Source organism: Alnus glutinosa, chromosome 3 (assembly GCF_958979055.1).
Source record: "Alnus glutinosa chromosome 3, dhAlnGlut1.1, whole genome shotgun sequence".
Classification (NCBI taxonomy): Eukaryota; Viridiplantae; Streptophyta; class Magnoliopsida; order Fagales; family Betulaceae; genus Alnus; species Alnus glutinosa.
In genome coordinates, this window is record NC_084888.1 from 27,375,069 (window position 1) to 27,394,405 (window position 19,337).

A 19,337-nucleotide genomic window follows, 5' to 3' on the forward strand; every position below is an offset into this window, starting at 1 on the left:
TAATTATTTTTCACTCCCTATGGTTTAAAAAGTTCATGAAATATCTCTGTGGTATGCAATAATTACGTTTTACTCTCTGGGTCGATTTTCCGTCCACAATTTTGACGGAATCTGTTAGTACTATACGTCAGCGACACGTGTCGCCAATAAGCCATCTTATTGGCGACACGTGTCCATCTTAATAAAAAAATATATAAATTTATTAAACAATAAATAAATGAACTTATTTTTTTAAAAAAAATATAAAAAAAAAAAAAAAAAAAAAAAAAAAAAAGTGCAGGCTTGGGGTGGCTGGGCCACCCCTAATAGATCTAGGCCCCGGCGGCCTCTGGGGGTGGCGCGCAGCCACCCCTCCAGTCACCCCCTTGCCCCATTTTTATTTTTTCTTTTTTTTTGAGTCTTTTTTTTTTTTTGAATTTAAACTTTTTTTAAAAAAATAAGTATTTTTATTTATTTTTTAATAAATTTATATTATTTTATTAAGATTGGACATGTCAGCGCCACGTGTCACCAATAAGATGACGACACGTGGCGCTGACGTGGTATTTGACAGAATCTGTTAAAAATTTTAACAGAATTTGACGCCAGGAATCGATTTGTAATTATTGCATACCACAGGGATCTCTCATGAACTTCTTAAACCTTAGGGAGTGAAAAATAATTATAGCATACCACAGGGACCAACGGTGCAATTATCCCTAAGTTTTAAGTCAATTGTCATAAACAACGACAGGGAGGCCAACACTTAAGAATAAGCACAAGCTTGTCCTTCGAGAGTAGGAGAGATGATAATGTCCTTGGTTGCCTTATCTGTAAGGCTATATTCGAGCCTAGCCGAATATTAAATGTTTAAACCCGGTTCATTTAATTTGTTTTCTCGAACACGAACCGAGTTCAAGCTTATTGTAGAGTTAAATAATCTGATCAAACTTTGTTCATTTATTTTTCGAACAAACTCGAACTTTTTCACGAGTTACCCAATTAATTTATTCTATATATAAAGCAAATGTCGTAATTGTTTAATTTTCTTTGAAAATTTATATTAATTATTAGTTATTTATTTATTGTTAAGATTTATTATTTGTGTAATTAAATAAATTAAATTGAATCTTGATTAGTCTTATAGTGTATATACACACACACGCGCGCACACACACAAATAAACCCACTCATATACAAACAAATACACATATATCTAATATATAAAACTCACAATTACAATAATTCAAGTTATATCTATTACATTACAAAGAGAATTCATTTTTTATCTTTTTAAATACCTAACATGTTCTCATTACAAAATATATAAATAATATTATAAAAGTAACAAAAATAAAGTTATACAAGCTGAACCAAGTTTATATCAGTTCGGCTTTTATAATAAACAAGCTTAAATTTTTGTTCAAGCTCTATTTGTTTAACAAATGAACAAATCCCAAATTTAGCTAATCTGAACCGAACCTGAACTTGTTTACGAGTTATTCCGTTCATTTACGACCCTACTCACCAACCTTAGCTCTTTCATTAGTGGTTGGTTGCTTTTTCCATTTTCTTCTTTTTCCATTTTCTTTTTTTATTCCGAGGCATTTTACCTAGATTTCTAGGCACAGGTCCTTTTTTCAGTTCAGCATTTTCAATAATTTTCACTCCCTTGTTTGCTGGTTCATCAATGCCACCATTACTGTCATCGTTCCCACCACTTTTTCTCTTTTTGGGTTTACCCACTGCTATTGCAGCTTCGTTTCCACTTAGCTCTTGCAACTCTGGTACATATGCTGTTGTCTAAGACCCAAAAAAAAAAATAATAATAATAATTCTCATCCCATGAACTACAAATTAAAGCTACAACTATTAAAGGGTGCTGTTTGAGAATGACATACCCTGCCACCAGCATTGATGAAATCAATTTTCTTCCCTGCCATTACAAAGAATTTCATAAATATTTGTAACTCAAGATGTCTACAAAACAAATAGGATAAAATGTGCTCAATAAATAAAATAAGAAAATGAACGATTATTTCTTGCTCACAAATAAACCTAGTATCTTTGATCCAACATAAAGCCTATTAAAAGAATGGTATTCAACACCAGCATGTGAAAAGGTCAATATATCATTATTTGTAAAGAAAAGTCTGAATCTTTACATGAGATCCTGTGTAGGACTACTTAGGTTCTCTAAATTTGGAAAAGGTGGGTGTCAGAATGGAAGAAAAGTTCTAATATATTACATCATAACATATCTGATATAAATTAAACACTGGGCGAAGTTCATGTTTCATCCTAATCAATACCATTTAATTTCAAACATGTATACATGGACCTCAAATGAGCACATTAGGCTAGTATTCTAGGCGAGGAATCGAATCTTCAACTCATATGCTAAGGACAAACAAGTAGGCGTAGTAGGGACTGACAATCCTAGATAATAATAAAAAATAAAAATAAAAAGGAAACGAAAAAGAAAGAAACAAATCCCTTTTCACACTTAATTGGAGAGAGAGAGGGAGAGGTAAACAAAAATGGCAACATAATCGTAACCAAACACTAGTCTAAAATACAGTGACCAAGGAAATCTTCAATCACATAGCTTCGCTGTTCTCTATAGTAAGAATTTGTTATGATCCTTTATTGTGTTACTCCATGACAGTGGCGTACCTTTTTTCGCTTTGTTTTTAATGTCAAATACATAGGTCATTTTTTTGCATCTGTAAATCTAAATAATCAATAGTAGCTAGCTCCTTTATTGAGTGAAAAGGCACATACCAGAAAACAATTAGGAGATGATTGGGAAACTTAAAGACAGCCCAAACTAGAAAAGGTGCATCAAACAGGCAAAAATCATCAAGAAAGTGTGTAAATCCTAAATTTGAAATGATTTTACTAGATGCTTTAAAGAAAATTAGAAAGTGAAAACCAATTCCTTGTAACTATCATCTACAGGGATACTTGCATTAGGGATTCTCTTGTATACTCCCCGTGCATTAGGGTTGCGCCTCTTTGCGCTTATTAATGAATTGACATTACGTATAAAAAAAAAGTATCATCTACATCTAAAGGTTTTGAAGAGATATCTCTCCAATACCATGTTAACTTAAAAGAAACACTATGGAAACCATTTTCCTTTAATTTACTTTTTTGATTGGTAAGTTCCACACACACCCAATGGGACTTGAACTCACGACCTCACCCTCCACCTTGCTACAAAGGGAAGAAGTACCATTTGAGCTCAAGCTCAATGGTACCATTTCCCTTTAATTTATAGAACAAGGAAGCAAATTTCCCGCGTGAGAGAAGAACCTTTAATCTCCTTCCCTTATTTTTACTGAAAGATTACTCCTCAATAATTTTGATTCTTTTGTCAGAGTGACCCTAAATAACTACAATCAAGCCCTATTGACATGACAAGACGAGTATTATTATAGGATCCAAAAATGGAACCTTTCCACTGCTGTGCATCCCAAGATCTTCCATTAGTTTTCACAACTGAAGTTTTCAATTTTCAATTCTGCAATTTCAGTGTTACTTTCACACGCAGTTGAATATCCATTACCCAGTATTAAAATATGTCACTACATAAATCAAACCGTAAACATAACTGCACCCAAATACTTTATATGGAATTTCCTTTATGAAAGAAATGAAGCAGAAAACAAAGTTATTGAATTGATTATAATCTGGATCCTTCAAGTTTGACATTAGTCTCAAGATATCATCAAACTGACTAGAAATCCACAAGAACAGCAGATGAGATACGATAGTAATAGAACCTAAAGGACCACTAGCTCAAAATGAATAGCACAAAACATTCAGAAGAAGAAACATGATCATAATCTTGCAGTTGAAAGCGTAAACTAATTAGTAACATCAATGAAAAACTATCTTGACCATGTGAAAAAAGATCCAAGCCACATGCTAAATGTGCTAGCTTAGTTTCGAAGGTTTGATTATACTATTTCATTAAGTTAATGATGAAAGAAAAAAGTTCTCATGATTAGTGATCAAGTCAATGATTTTTATTTTGAAGATAACCAGATATGAAATATTAGAGAGGTATTGAATACCATCCAAACAAATTTCTGTAGTTCTATAAGGGATATCACATAAGATCAGGAGCCAAACCATCAACAAAAGCGTTAGACTTCTTTTCGCGGGAATGATATATCCAATTTTTAGGAAACTGACTACTATCTGCCCCAACTTCAATTGCTTTCTCAATGACCTGTAAAATCAAATTATTTTGTCAAAATGATCACATATAACAGAAGTATCTTACCATTAACTTTCCAGGCCTTTTGCCCCATCGAAAATGAAATAACCACTCAAGAGGAAACCAACTGCATTCAGCATCAACTCTAACCGCATATTGAATAACCTACACGTATTTTCCTCTATATATTCCATGAAGAATGCATGTTCCACAAAAGAAAGGTTTCTAAATTGCAAGGAAATACTCCAAAAACAAAAGACAATCACCCACCTCTTTTACGCACTTGTGTAAGTCTGCACAGTTTTCCTTGGACAGGCTGGTAGCCCTTTGCAGTGGATGAATTCTTGCCTGTGAGGAAATAAATTAGTCATTGAAGTCCAAAAATTGAATTGTAGAGGAGAGACAACAATAAAATTTGGAGCATGAAGAAGCCACCAAACATTTAATATTTTTGAAACTTCACAGACAATTGATTATACATTGCTTAGAGTATTCATATTGGGCTAGGTAAACTAGCCAAAAGGTTATTTTGGCTAGCCTGTAGCAAAAATTAGCAAAAATAGAGCCCCATCAAACGGTCTCTCCAACCAAGAGGCCTCCTCCACATCAACAGAATCGAAAGCAAGGCCATCCAGTTTGGGCCGCCAACAATACTGTTATGAAAACGTCTATCATAGAACTGCACGGTGTGATTCCTGATTGCAGGTTGATAAAAAGAAACTAAGCCATTTACTGACAGCAACTCAATGGAATTGTTTCTCCTATTCGAGTTGGCCACTCAATGGAAAAAACTTTGTGCATTTATCGACCTCTTTTAACCATAGAGCCCTTGACTTTTGCCTCCAACTTATCTCCTCCAATAAAGTATCTTTTTCCAATTCACTAATGACTGATTTTCCTTAATTTCTCTTCCTCAACTAAAGCTCCCTCTTCCTCCAACCCATCAAGGACACACATCCTCCAAAAGTCTTTTTTTAAGGTCTCCACGTTGCCAAACACCAGCTCATTCCAAAGTCTTAAATCAGCTTTCAAGGCCCAAGTGTACGAGCCAAAACGAAGCTTGGGGAGCCTTCAATGCGATAAGAAGACCACCACTACCTCACACTGCCCACAAAACCTTCGGCCTTTACCCATATATTTTCAAACTTAAAAGATCTTTTGCCCCACTTAATACCGCCACAATCAAGGAGAATGGGAAAGTGGTCTGATCACAATATATACAACCTTTTCTAATATAAATAAAAAAACTTAGCTTCCCATTCCAGAAAATAATAAACCTATTAACTCTTGACCAAGAAGGGAAATCTCGATTATTTGTCCACGTAAAAGTCTCCCCTACAAGGGGAAGGTCCATGAGACCCTGCTCAAAGAGAAAACAGAGAACTCCAACATAGTCGAACCAAAACGAGCTTCACCCGATCTTTCACTAGGGAGATAGGTGACGTTGAAGTCTCCCCCAATGCACCACGGAAGATTCCACCAACTAAGCAAACCAGCCAATTCCTCCCATAAGTACCTTCTATCAAAATCGGAATTAGGCCCATAAACACCCATAGAAGCCCAAGAGAAACCATCTTCAATGTTTCTAAACGAGCAGGCAACAGTAAATTCCCCCACACTTTTCGATCTTCTCCAAAACCTCCTATCCCACATACGCAAGATACCACCGGAAGCCCCTCCAGAAGCTGAGAGGCACCAATCTATATGATGACACCCCCACAAACTACGCACAACACTGCTGGAAATGAGCTTCAACTTAGTTTCCTACAAGAAAACAAGATTCACCTTCCACAGTCTCAGCAAATTTCTAACTCTCAAGCATTTGTCTCCATCATTCAACCCTCTCACATTCCATGATATCTTGGGCTTCATAAAAAACCACTTGCAGCCCTCCCTTTGACTCTTCCGCGGCTAGCGCTGCCACTATTTGTGTCATAGTTAACGAAACAAGTTAATCTTCTTAATTCTCTACTACCTTTTTTTCTAAAGTTCGAGCAAGAGGCCGACACCTGATCAGAGTGGCTTGCTTCAATGGCCGTAAACAAGGGCAAAAGCTCCTTTTCAAAACTCTCGCATGAAAGCCCCACAAAATGACGGATTTGCTTCATTGACTGCAAAACCCAGGCTGCAGGCATAGTCCCTGCACTATTTTATTTAGCAACTGCCGGACATGATTTCAACGTAGTAGGCTCCTCCTCAGAGAACATAGTCACATCCAGATGAGGCCGGGTTACAAGAGCATCACACCTGACCACTCCAACCACATCACACCCAACCAACTCCGCAAAATCAATACCATTTCCGTTCTCTACACTAGCACTGCCCTTGCAACCCCTTTATGGAATAAGGAGAAGAGGGGCGAAAACGATCCGGCAATGGAACCCGCTTACCCCCCTTAGCAACAAAAGCCCACTCTGAGTTTGCCGGTATAGTGCTCAAACTAGGGAAAGGCACCTCCTTAGGAAAAATAGGGGGGGTTAAATACGTTTTTGCCCCCTGTGGTGTAACGACTTTATTTTTTGCTCGTTGAGGTTCATTTTGTATCGTAGATGGTACCTCGTTTATAGCTAAAGACGAAGATGATACCTTCATCCAAACTTCCATCCAAAAATTGACGAAAGTCTACATCAACTCCCTAAGAAACTGACACGTGTCCTATGCCTAATTAAAAATTAAAAAAAATTAAAAACTTAAAATAATAATAAAAAAAGGAGGTCCGACCGGATCGCATCAAGCTGGTCAATCCGACCCGATCTCAGCTCGATTACCAATCCGTTTTGCTTTGGGGAATGGTAATTCCCCAATAGTTACCCCCCAATTCTCTTATTTGAATTTTGCATGTAAGAGAATTTTCCAGAATTATTTGCCTGTTTGATTTTTCCCTTGGTAGTTCAGCTCATGATCGAGGTTGCTGCATCGTGGGGAAGTTTTTAAGATCACCTGAACAACAATCCTGACCAAAGAGCCCATCCTGAGGCCCAAACCGAGGCGAAAGTGCTCTGCATCCTCATGATGGTGCCGAACCCATCCCGTCCCCAACTTCCGAGCATAATTCTGGTGCTGCAACTGAGGATGAAGATGTAGTCAGGGACGGAGACACCGAGGGTAAATGTAGCAAGGATGAAGCTTTTCAAATTTTTTTGCATTAGCCTTGTAATGTTTTAAAATTTCGGTGATTTCAAATTTTCTGTAATGAAGTTTTCCTGACATCTTCTCTTGTTGAGTTTATTCTTTTCGGTGCTTGTTGAGTTTGGTGCATTTTAAAAATTTGATTGTGCCAGGCTACCCCCCAATAAGTTAGAAAACAACGGTTTACCTGACTTATTTCCATGGGAGAATGTAACCAAATAAATTGTACCGAGTTACCCCCCCAAATAATTGAGGCAACATTCGGATTTGCCTAAGTTATTGTCCGAGGTATATAGTCAATTACGTAAGTATACACCTATCCGAGGGAGGATAACGTACCTGATTTTCCGAGCTACCCCCTTATCCGAGGGAGGATAGCTGAGCCAATCTTCCAAATTTCCGAGCTACTCCCCTTTCAACATAGACAAACATTGAAGTTAGTTGAAGTTGAGTCCGAGGGGAGTTGCTATTCAGGCCACCTCCAGCGTTCCTATGAGCTTCTCCCCTATCCAACATTTTTAGTGTTGGGTCCAGGGGGAGTCACCTGCCGGGCCACCTTCCGAGCCGCGGAAGGTGGCGTTCTTGAGAGTTTCTCCCCACCAATATTCGTTAATGTTGGGTCCGGGAGGAGTCTTTCGGGTAGCTTCTTTAGAGCTTCTCCTTTGCCAATCATTCGTCAATGTTGGGTCCGGGGGGAAAAGTCTACCAAGCCACCTTCCGAGCTGCAGAAAATGGCGTTCTTGAGAGTTTCTCCCCCACCAACATTCTTCAATGTTGTGTCCGGGAGGAGTCTTCCGGGGAGCTTCTTTAGAGCTTCTCCCCCACCAATCATTCGTCACTATTGGGTCCAGGGGGAGAAGTCTACTAGGCAACCTTCCGAGCTGCGGAAGGTGGCGTTCTTGAGAGTTTCTCCCCCACCAACATTCATCAATGTTGGGTCCGGGAGGAGTCTTCCGGGGAGCTTCTTTAGAGTTTCTCCCCCACCAATCATTCGTTAATGTTGGGTCTGGGGGGAGAAGTCTACCAGGCCACCTTCCGAGCCGCAAAAGGTGGCGTTCTTGAGTGGAGCTTGGAAGTCATCATATCGAGGAGGCTTGTACCACATTAATCAGTTGATGAAAGAGGTGAATCTGTTCTTTTATTAAGAGAGATTGGACAAGTTGTGAGTACATAAGAATTACATGTAGTACTTCTTCCAGTGTTCCGCATTCCATGCTCTCGATATTGGCCTTTCGTCGGCAGACTTCATCAACTTGCACCATGTCCTGCTTCAAGGCGATCGAAGGCTCGGCTCGGATCAAGAGCTTCTACTTTGCAGCATTGATTTCCTGGTCTATTCCAGATCCCTCTCGGGCCAACGCATCAGATCGAACATTCCCTGTCAAAACAAAATTGAAACTTGCGTACCTTTTCTAGATTTGTGGAATCACTTTGGATCTCCACAGAATCCTCTAGCTATCGTATAGATCTTGGGAAGGTCTTCTCAATTCTCATGCCGCGCCTGACTTCGGCTTCTCTCTCGCCTATCTCAAGAAGGTCTTTTGTCCTTATGATCTTCCTGATACCTTGGGGTTGTTGGTGATTCCGAGTCGGTTCTTGCTGACCCCTCTGGTTTGCAAGAAGTCGGTTCCAGGCCGATGGAACTCCAGGTATCCTTCAGGGCTCCTCATACATCAGGTCCTTCTTGATTGCCGAAGGACCTCTTCAATTGGAGCATTGAGGGGGGTCCAGTAGTAATCTTAAAACTTCTTCGCCGGTGGGTGCTCTATACCACTCTGCTCTTCTAGTAGGTCATCCTTCTTTTTCTTCATCTCGAAACCCAACGCCCGAGCTGGGTTGGAACCCAAGAATATTCGGAGAGTTTCCTTTTGATTTATGAACTCTTCAGCTCTTTCCTTAAACTCGTGAAGATTACGCGGTAGTTTTCGAGTCAAATCCGCCATCAAGAGCACGTCCCTCCTGATTCCCTGGAACAAGGCACCTCTGTAGCGTTCTTGGTAGCAAGCCTCTCTCAGTTGAAGCACATGAAAAAGTTCTTCAGCGACTCCTTGGGACCCTGATGTAAAGACATCAAGGACCCTTACAAGCTTCTTCTGCACTATTCCAGCCATAAACTGAGTCACGAAGTCATCAAAGTTACTGATGGACTTTGGTGGGAGCTTCCTGAACCAATCTCGAGAGCTCCCTGACAGCGTGAGGGGAAAGGCTCGGCACACCACTTCGTCAGGCGTTCCATGTAGATCCAGATGAGCTCGGAAATTATCCAAGTGCTCGGTTGGGTCTTCAAGTCAGGTGTAAACCGGGATATCTGGGACCTTAAATCTTTTCGGAAGTCAAAAGATTGCCACTTCATCAGCGAACGGCGAGGCCGTTCTTTGCAACAAGTTGTCCACTTTGGAAGTGCTTACTTCGTGCTGTAGTTGGACCACATCGGAAAGAAGGTCACACCGCTGCTCCAACTTCGCGATCAAGTCTATTAACTTCTTCTCTTCCCCTTTCTCCTCCTTCCGAGAAGGGGCCTTCTGAGATTCAACATCTTGGCACTCACTTTTTTCATTAGAACCCCTCTGGTTCTGGTTCGACATTTTGTCTTCCAAATTTCCTCGGATCCCACGTTCATCTCGAAATGGGGATGGACAGAAGTTCGGATTTTCAAGGATCCCGGGGTGTCTGTCAGGTCTATCGGCATGATGTGACTCTGCAAATCCAAGGAGTTGGTAAACGGTATGGCTTCTTGTCCTTGCAAATCTCTGTCGTGTCATAGTAGGTGTACTTTGGTCCTGTGAGTCTCGGTAAGCCGGCAGGGGGAGAGATCCCAATTATCTTTCTCACATCCTTACACGGTGCTCCCGAGACATTCAACCACCGAACTGAAGGAATGTGGAACATACGAAGGTTCTACTTGCGCTTCCCGAGGCAAAACCTCTAGAGCGATAATACGTCTAGAACCGAGGGTCGAGACGTTCATTGAAATGTGTAGTTTACATCCGAAGTTCGGATGTCCAACCGGATCGCATCAAGCTGGTCAATCCGACCCGGTCTCAGCTCAGTTACCAACCCATTTGCTACCATTCCCCAGCAAGATACAACATCGAGCATAACTCAAGGGAGAAGGAACTCCACCTCTTTCCACCTCTTCCTTTCAGCACAACGATAAAGCCCTTCTGACCACCCCCATCGTACCCCACCATAGCCAGATAACACCCATGCTTATTAGAGGTTCCCGTGACGTCCTTTGTCCCCTCCTCTTGAATCACTACCTCCATGGTGGAAACCACCCAAGCAATGCTAACTACCTAAACGAATATAACAAACAATACCCTAACTCCTTTCAAGAATTCGTAACACTACAGACTTGCCCTCCACCGCAGGCTCAAAAGCTTTAGAGTCAATAAAACATCACCTCAAATTCCCCATAGGACTAACAACAATCATTAATAACCAACTAGAACCACGGTCAATGCCAACAAAGCACAACAATTGAGATGACTGACGAAACGCGCCTACACACGCCATCAATAAGCCTCTACTTTCAAGTTTTGGACTACGTCACTGCTCAAAGATTTTTCTCGATCTATCGGAGTTTATTTTGGTTAATTATAAAAAAAGCCTCTCAAACTACCAGCCGTTTTTAAAGTAGCCCTCTAAACTACCAAGTGCATCACTTGGGCCTCACAAACTACCAAACTACCAAAGAGTACCAAAAAGACCACTTTTATTGAAATATTCTTATAATACCCTTGCTACGTGTTATACATTCAATTAAAAAAATAATAAAATTAAAAAATCAAAGAAAAATTAAAAATATTCACAAAAAAAAAAAATTAAAAAAAAATATATATGAAGGGGTGGTTCCATGGCTGGTCTAGAGGTGGCTGAACCACCCCCAAAGAGCAAAATAGGGGTGACCGAAACCACTCCAAAGAGCCTTGGGGGTGGCCGAGTCATCCCCGTTTGGCCTGGGGTAGGTTCGACCACCCCTAAGGGCCAAACCCTCAACCTTCTTTTCTTTTTTTTTAACCACCTCCATGGGCCACGGGGGTGGTTCGGCCACCCCCAATGGCCAAACCCCTCATCCTTTTTCTTTTTTTCTTTTTTTTTTTCTCTTTAGCCTTGTGGGGTGGCCGAACCACCCCCATGGGCCACGGGGGTGGTTTGGCCACCCCCAGACCGGCCAGTTTGGGGTGGCCGAACCCATTCCTAGGCCAAATGGGGGTGGCTGAGGCATCCCCAAGGCTATTGGGAGTGGTTTCGACCACCCCAATTTTGCTCTTTGGGTGTGGCCAAACCACCCCCAAGGGCCATGGGGGCGGTTCGGCCACCCCTTCATATTTTTTTTTAATTTTTAAATTTATTATTTTTTAATTGAAAATATGACACGTGGCAAAGGTATTATAGAAATATTTCGACAAAATGAGTCTTTTTGGTACTCTTTGATGGTTTGTGGGGCCCAAATGATGCACTTGATAGTTTAGGGGGCTGCTTTAAAAACGGTTGATAGTTTGAGAGGCTTTTTTATAATTAACCCATTTATCTTTTATTAGACATGTGCAGGATTGGGAGGTGGACTTGGTGATTGCATTTTTTGATTTGTTGTTGATTTCCCAACTAAAGCCACCAAATCTGAAGCAGAACTCTTTAATGGAAATAAAATTTAATTGATGTTAGATATAATGGGTACACTGACTTGGTATAGCACTTCGTCTGCAATCCAGTTGCCAATACCTGCAATAAAGCTCTGCAAAGATTTACAAAATGAGAAAATAAAAATTAATAAGCATACAAAATGAAGTAATGATCATTCCGAAAAAAGCCATTGCATGTGGAACTAGATAAGTTATTCTAATTTTTGCAACTTCATCGCATAGATTGTATACAAGGATCTCAAGATCATCAAGGCAAAATAATAGAGATATTTTTAATGCACTCAGATATGACAACTAATTTTCTAAAAGCAAAATGAACCCTGAAAAATACAAAAGTAAACTAACAAAGAATCATTTTATGGCTGCTTCCCTTGCTTATGGATTTAGACTCTCTTTGACTTCTTCCTTTTTTATTTTTTAAATTATGATTTTTTTTCTCATGGCTTTTGAAGACTCCTTGCTCAACTGCTTATTTCTTTCAAATTGATCCCTTTCAGTGACAAATTGATTTGACAGTAGTTCAATTAGGATGTGTTTACATGCTAATATTTCAGTTTATGTCCCTCAGATAAAGCCTCCCCAAATTTAGCCAGGAGCTGGTAGTATTTCAGTTTTCCAGCATGAAAGTAGGTGTCTGCATCTCAACTCAACAAAAACTGAACGTCTGAACCCAACTATAGGTTCAGCTATAAAGCCTCAAAATGTCATTCCACTCTCTTAGGGAAAATTTTCCATTACTCAGAACAGAGTCAAACTACTTCAGGGGATGTCAACTATGAATTAGCTCAACTAGTAAAGTCTCTTGTCATACAACGGATCTACGATTAAATTCTACAACCAGGGGGTGGAAGAGGGGGGGAAGCCTTCATTTAAACTATATTGCCTGTGTAACACCTCAATCCCACATTAGGAAGATGATGAGTAACTTACATAGAGTGAGTGATTTACAAAAATACTCAAAGGTATTAAATCTCACATTACTTAGTTACTAGGTGAAACTGGGCTTTATAAGGGATTCTAGGAAAACTCTAAATTGACTAGTCCTTTTGGGTTAATAGCGCAGATGTGGCTTGCGTTTTTCCCTAGACAGTTACAGATGATATTAGAGCTACCTAATAATGCCAAATCGTGTGGTACTGGAGCACCACACGACATGGCTCTGACAAGGACGTCAGGGGTTTAAGAACAAAAGTTTGTAACACTCCTGTCCCACATTGGGAAGATGAGGAGTAGCTCACATAGAATTGGTAGTTTATAAAAATACTCATGGGTGCTAAGTCCCAAATTGCATAGTTACCATGTGAAACTGAGTTTTATAAGGGAGCCTCTAGGGAAGCTCCAAATTGACTAATTCTTTTGGAGCGATAGCACATATGTGGCTAGCGTTTTTTCCTGACAGTTACAACTTGTCTCAATTTGTACTGATTAACCTTCATTGCACACAATTAAAATAAAAAAGCTTTATTCTTCTTGATTTTCTACTTTGTCCTCGAATAAATCTACAACATCCAGAATTTAATTTGTCCTCGAATAAATCTACAAAATCCAGAATTTAATGTTGTTTTATGAAACTTATCAACTAGGACTGGCTTACCTACACCATTTTAAAGTCATCATTGAAATTTAGTCTTAGAAGTGCAAGGAGGTTCAACATAGAGAATGCTCTCACTACCTTGCAAGGCGTGTTTGGAAATATGGACAGGTTAAACATATAGATCCATCATCAAGAGCGTCTCATTTGATATTAAAAAGCAAACAGCAAAGTACAAATGCTGATCCACAAAGTGATCACTTCAAATAAAGAATGTAAGAAGATTCTGGAAACAAGCAATTTGGGGGAAAACTTTTGCGTTTTAAATCACTTAAAAACTAGCTATTCTGTGGCCTTCTAAGTTATCAGAACCTAGAATCTATACCATGTTTCCAATAATGGAGAGCCACAGGAAATACACAGGCAACATCAAGTACGTAACAGATTCATCCATTCTAACCAGTTTGATCCATCAAGCATAAGAGGGAATCAAATAATTAAGTTATGCATATCTGGCTATAATTAAGTTATGCATAGGGGCAACCAAGAGTCCAATTAGGTACCATGCGTATATAGCAGTATATGCTATATACACATGTGGTCTTGCAATTTTAGTCTCGAATCCTAAATTCCAAACCATCTTTCTCACTATCCATATGTTAGCTCAGTTACCTCACACAAGTAATAACACCCTGTGCAAGCATGAAACTTCACCCAAATTCTAGTAGTATATGCCAATGCGTCCAAAAACATAATTCAGCACTACATACTGTCCACATTTCACATCATATACAGATAATTTTAAAGATGAAAAAAGTTTTGCATACATCTAACTATATTTGGGGAAAATAGAAGAGAACACATTGCTAAACACCTAAATCTGATGTTCCCAAGCAAGCATGATACAGAAATTGCATCAATTTATTTAATAGCCATTCTGCAGAGATTACTTAGCAGTATAGTCTTAGGAACAGCAAGGGAAGCGAGCAAAACAGCTTTACCTGGTCAAGTAATAAAGCCTTAATTGCAAATTTTTTCTTCTTCCTCAAGGATTCAAAAAATTCATCAACTGTCATAGGCTCCAATAGTGGGTCAGGTCCAAGCCCAGATATGGGGGGTACTGCAGCTGGCTGTAATAACAAAACCATTGGAAATATAAAATGCCTACTTAGTATAATATTAACAATACAAAAACACCAAGGGAAACATCAAGCTCATTAGCAAGTGATGTTATGATACATCATTGAGTAAGCGGACTTTAGCAAATCGCCTCTTGTCAGCAAAAGACAGCTCCAAACCATCGTCGAGCTGCACAAGGACATTCAATGAGAATTTAAAATCCTAATTTAAGTGTTCAAATGGATCCTAAAAGATCCAAAAGTGATAAAAGTGCCTTATCACTTTTCTTTTTCTTTTTTTATAAGTAATTTAATCTCATTATAAAGTGCAAAGGGGCCTTCTCATCACTTTTAGGTGTATGATAAGGAAATATCAAATCAAATTAAAAGTCAATAAAAAAATTAAAAAATTAAAAAAAAAAAAAAAAAAAAAAAGAAGCATTCCATAAATTATTACAAAATGGAGTTTAAATGCCATATGTGGGAATACAACAATACAAAGGCCCGCCCACTCCAATACTAAGCCCAAGGAGAATACAACCAGACGGAACAAATCTAATTATCTGCTCCATGAGACCTTTTGCATTTTATCTAATTACATTGAGATCAAGTGATAATTTACAACTAACTAATAAGGGATTTTTGGAACTTCACGATTTAAAAAAAGATGTAACGAGATTAATGAAAAACTTGAGAATAGACAAATATGCATTAAATATGTGATTCCTGAAAAAAAAAAAAAAAAAAAAAAAAAAAAACATTTTAGCTTCCATTAAAACTACAAACTTGTACATAAATGACCTGAACCACACTAGATCCGACCTACAGTACAATAATTCTCAAAATTGCAATGATTATGACCCCATATCATTAATTTATAAGGAAAACACGAGGGTACAAGCATAAACATTCCCACCCATGGAAGGAGCAAAATTCTTACCTCTATTAAATACTTTGAGTATTTGGAAGGCCATTCATCAGTGTCATTAACAGCAGACCTGTGCAAACACTCTGTTACTACATTTAACAATTGGAAATCATCATACAAATGGTGATCATTAAACAGGCATCTATCTGGAACAATTAACCATCTGAGATAGTATCATAATAAACACAAGATGAAATTTGAGTCAGACCAATCTAGTGAGCAATATTGTCTATTTACAGGAAAACTTCAGATTTGGCAGAACTAATAAATTGGGACACAATAGGTGTGCTCCACTTATAGACTAAGTTTAATGCTCCTGAGAAACTCTTGTGACTCATTAAATCACATAATTACCTGTTTCACTTTTAAACTTCACAAAATCAGTAGAGCTTTCCTTGATCACACGAGAGTTTCCTTTCTTGTTTTGTTTTTGCTTTTCAGGCTTCCTTAGGAAAAAGTACCTTGGATTTGGTATGCATGCTTCGCTATTATTTGCTAGAGAAGTTTCTCTAGTCACTCAAAAGCACTTTTCCTTTGAAAGCCAGAAGTATTACAAACCCACCCCAATAAAATATTTTAAAATAAAGATTTTCAGCTTCAGCCCTGAAAAGTTCAAGACTATAAAAATGCCACCAAAATGTAGTATTATTCTGAACATGAAACTTTACAAACACTAGATTTATAAGCTGGAATTTGGCATCTAAGAGATGCATGACCTGCTCTCTATGCATATAACAAGCTATAGTTTAAAAATACAAATATACAACTATGTAGCCATATACATACAATTACATGATTTCTCCTTTATGGAGAAACATTGGAAAAGCCAGGGTCTTTTTCTTTCTAAGAAAATGTACACAACTAATAAAAAATGCTATCAACTAAGTTTTGAGATTCTGCATGAAAAAAGGTACTAAGGCCAAAGTTAAAATAATGTAGTTTTAATCATCCAAAAAAAAAAAGTTAAAATAATATAGTTTGACAACCATGCGTTGAAGAGTTCCAATATTAAGAAATTAATGGAACTATTATATTATATCCCTTAATGGGGTCAATGAAAACCATCTCAGAATACTAACTAGAACAGCTTCTCTATTATAATGTTATCAGAAAAATTGAGTACAATGCATTTCCAACCATGCCCCACCTCTTGCATTTTGTAACTGCAACACCATTAATATATATAGCACCCGCCATGCCTGAAATACATAAGACCACATAGGTCATGGACCTCACATTTCAATTACATGATCATATTTGTACAATCAATGGAAACTTAGAGAAACAGGAACACATCTGTGTAAGAATTTTATGACCCACATGACATGATGCAGGACATGCGTCCCCACTAAAAATAAATAAATAGTTTTTATTTATTTATTTTATAATATTTTCCTTTTTAGGATTAGGTTTACTATTATTACTAGGAATAGGTTTACTATTACTATTAGGATTAGGTTTACTCTCTACAAGTATTTTTCTATAAATAGGCTTGCTTACTATGTAAAACTCAATCCATTGAATTATTATCAAATTAGAGAATTCTCTCTCAAATACTCTGCGGAGTTTTATCTTTCTTTTAGCCTGCAGGCTTATTTTTATCTTTTGGGTAGAAAACGAAGACGTTTCTCATTACATAATCAAAGACCCTGCTCTTTTTGATTAGCTATCTTAGTCTTCCGCTACCTCAGTTGGTATCAGAGCAGGCTTTATCCTGATCATGACCAATCAGCACAACGGTGACAATCCCCTTAACAGCGCTGTTTGTCATAGGGAGGCTCCTTGAAGAGCCGAATTCCAAGAGCTCCAGCAGATCCAGCAAACGATGCAACAGAAGATGCGCCAGATGCGGGAGATAATGGAGCGCATGCACATAGGTCCTAATTGTAATCACAGGGACAAAATGATGCCCATGATGACGACAAGTCAAACTTAAAAATAGCCTGACCCGCGCCCAAGCCCAACTTCGAATGCCGTTTGAAAACTGCCTTAGCCTTGGGCTTGGACCAACCCATGGACCTCGAGGGCTCACTAGACCCTTTACCAGCCCAATCCTTGGATGTGGATAAAACTCCACTCTTGAACTGAGGGCAATTTATGATGACCAAATTAAAGTAAACATAGATTATATTTTTTGCACGCCTAATGTTAATCTTAGGGTACGTTTGAGATTGCAATTTCGTAAACAAAAAATTTTAAACCAAATCGCAGAAAATGAACTGTTTGGGAATTGCGATTTGAAAAACGCAGAAAACTGCTTTTTCAAATTCCAGACAAGGGGGTGCTTTTTTGAAAACGCTGAATTTTAAAATTAACCTGCAATTTTAAAGGTCAAATTGTAATTTTGCCAAACGCTTAACTACGTTTTTAAAAATTACTTTTTCAAATCGCACATTTTAAAATTGATATTTTTAAATCGTACTTTTTGAAATTACAAACCCAAACAGACCCTTATTGATTAAGTCTAAAATAGTATTAGTCATATGGGCCAAGTTAGAGATTGTAAGAATTTAATGACCCACGTGAAATGGCACATATGAAAACTGTTAGAATCATAATGTTATAAGGTTATCTAATCCTAATTATATGAAACTGTTGGTCAATTAAGAGAAGTGGTTTCCTATTGGACTCTTACTTTGATGGGAAGTAGAGTTATAGTTGAATTAGGATACCGGTTCTCTCTCTACCCTATAAACATACCCAACATCCATCAGTTTGGTGCAACTTAACGGGTCAAGTGAGATAAACCCGTTTTCTGGTGTTTACGTTTTCGGATCAAGATTTCAAGAAGGTTTTGTTGCTATGGATTCTTTCTTTTCTCAGTTCACTGTGAAAATTATGATAGTTAAGAGCTTGGAGTTTATTGAATGTAATGTAGATCTATTTACAATCTGAATTTAAATAAACCAAAGTATCGTATTAGCCTTAAATGGTTATGATTCTCTCAAAACGAAAAAAAAACCACGCTTTTCAATACAACACAAACCAAACACGCCCTAAAAAAGAAAAACAAAGTTCTTCTCTGTATTTTTTTTTAGGGTTTCTGAAGAGCACCGTACCGAATTGGAAGGAAGGGAAGGGAGGGGAATCGAGCTGGAGCCAGAGGTTCCTGCCCTTGCGGTGGGCTGAAATTACGGTCTTGCCCAGGAGAGCGGCCTCGAAGTCTGAGGGCGAGACTTCGTCGATGACTTTGGAGTCGTTTGCTATGACCGCCTTCTTAATCTTCTTCCCCACGCAGTGCTCCTCCACGGCCCGCCTCGCCACCTCCACCTCCGGAAGCTCCGGCATTGTACTTCGCCGCAGGGGCTGCTATGGAGCTTTCGCGCGCTTATTCAGACTCAGCCACGTTGCGCGTGCGTTTTGCGACTGTTTGTGGCCCTTTAAAATTCAAAATTCTTTGCCGACGCATGAATTTTCTTAAATCGAGATTAAGAAAATATTTTGTCTTTATCAGTATTTATTATTTTTAATAATTTAATATTTATTATAGCCTATCGTAATTTAAGATTAATAAATATTAATATAAGAAATAAATAAATCTATACAATAAAATATTTTAAAATAATAATTCAAATTTCAAATATTTACATAGTAAAATACCTTTAAAAAATGAAAAAAAAGTCAAAGATGGGCACTTGAAGCCACTTTCTCCTTCTCATTACAGACTTGCTTGAATCGGAACCTGCAAGTGTAGACATTTGTAGAACAGCTAGTAATATTCAAGAGAACTCAAATCATGGTCCATTCAGTCAACGATCAAAACTTCTTTGACCTATCA

General features: G+C 38.4%; 1 protein-coding gene across 3 annotated transcripts; it reads right to left on the reverse strand.

The window, feature by feature from the left end:
• Window positions 1-1,174: 1,174 nt before the first annotated feature.
• LOC133863522 (formamidopyrimidine-DNA glycosylase-like) lies at window positions 1,175-18,958 on the reverse strand. Of its 3 annotated transcripts, none has more exons than XM_062299495.1 (10): window positions 18,619-18,958; window positions 16,707-16,758; window positions 15,572-15,629; window positions 14,771-14,821; window positions 14,515-14,643; window positions 12,024-12,074; window positions 4,478-4,555; window positions 4,120-4,219; window positions 1,881-1,915; window positions 1,175-1,782 (listed from the first exon to the last, which is right to left on the reverse strand). In XM_062299495.1, exons 1-10 carry the CDS (start codon window positions 18,845-18,847, stop codon window positions 1,525-1,527), a joined length of 1,041 nt encoding a protein of 346 aa, XP_062155479.1. In that variant the 5' UTR covers window positions 18,848-18,958; the 3' UTR covers window positions 1,175-1,524. The 3 variants fall into 3 exon arrangements, with proteins under 3 accessions (XP_062155479.1, XP_062155478.1, XP_062155480.1); XM_062299494.1 differs by having other exon boundaries at window positions 14,753-14,821; window positions 18,619-18,956; XM_062299496.1 differs by lacking the exon at window positions 14,771-14,821.
• Between the last annotated feature and the right edge of the window lie 379 nt (window positions 18,959-19,337).

Bases quoted from the DNA above. Each gene is read 5' to 3' on its own strand.
- LOC133863522 (XM_062299494.1), bottom strand. From the start codon at position 18,847: ATGCCGGAGCTTCCGGAGGTGGAGGTGGCGAGGCGGGCCGTGGAGGAG. The intron at 15,630-16,706 runs GTGGGGCATGGT...GTGTTTGCACAG, and splicing joins GCAGTTACAAAATGCAAGAG to GTCTGCTGTTAATGACACTG. The intron at 4,220-4,477 runs GTGGGTGATTGT...TTGATTTTACAG, and splicing joins TACACAAGTGCGTAAAAGAG to GTCATTGAGAAAGCAATTGA.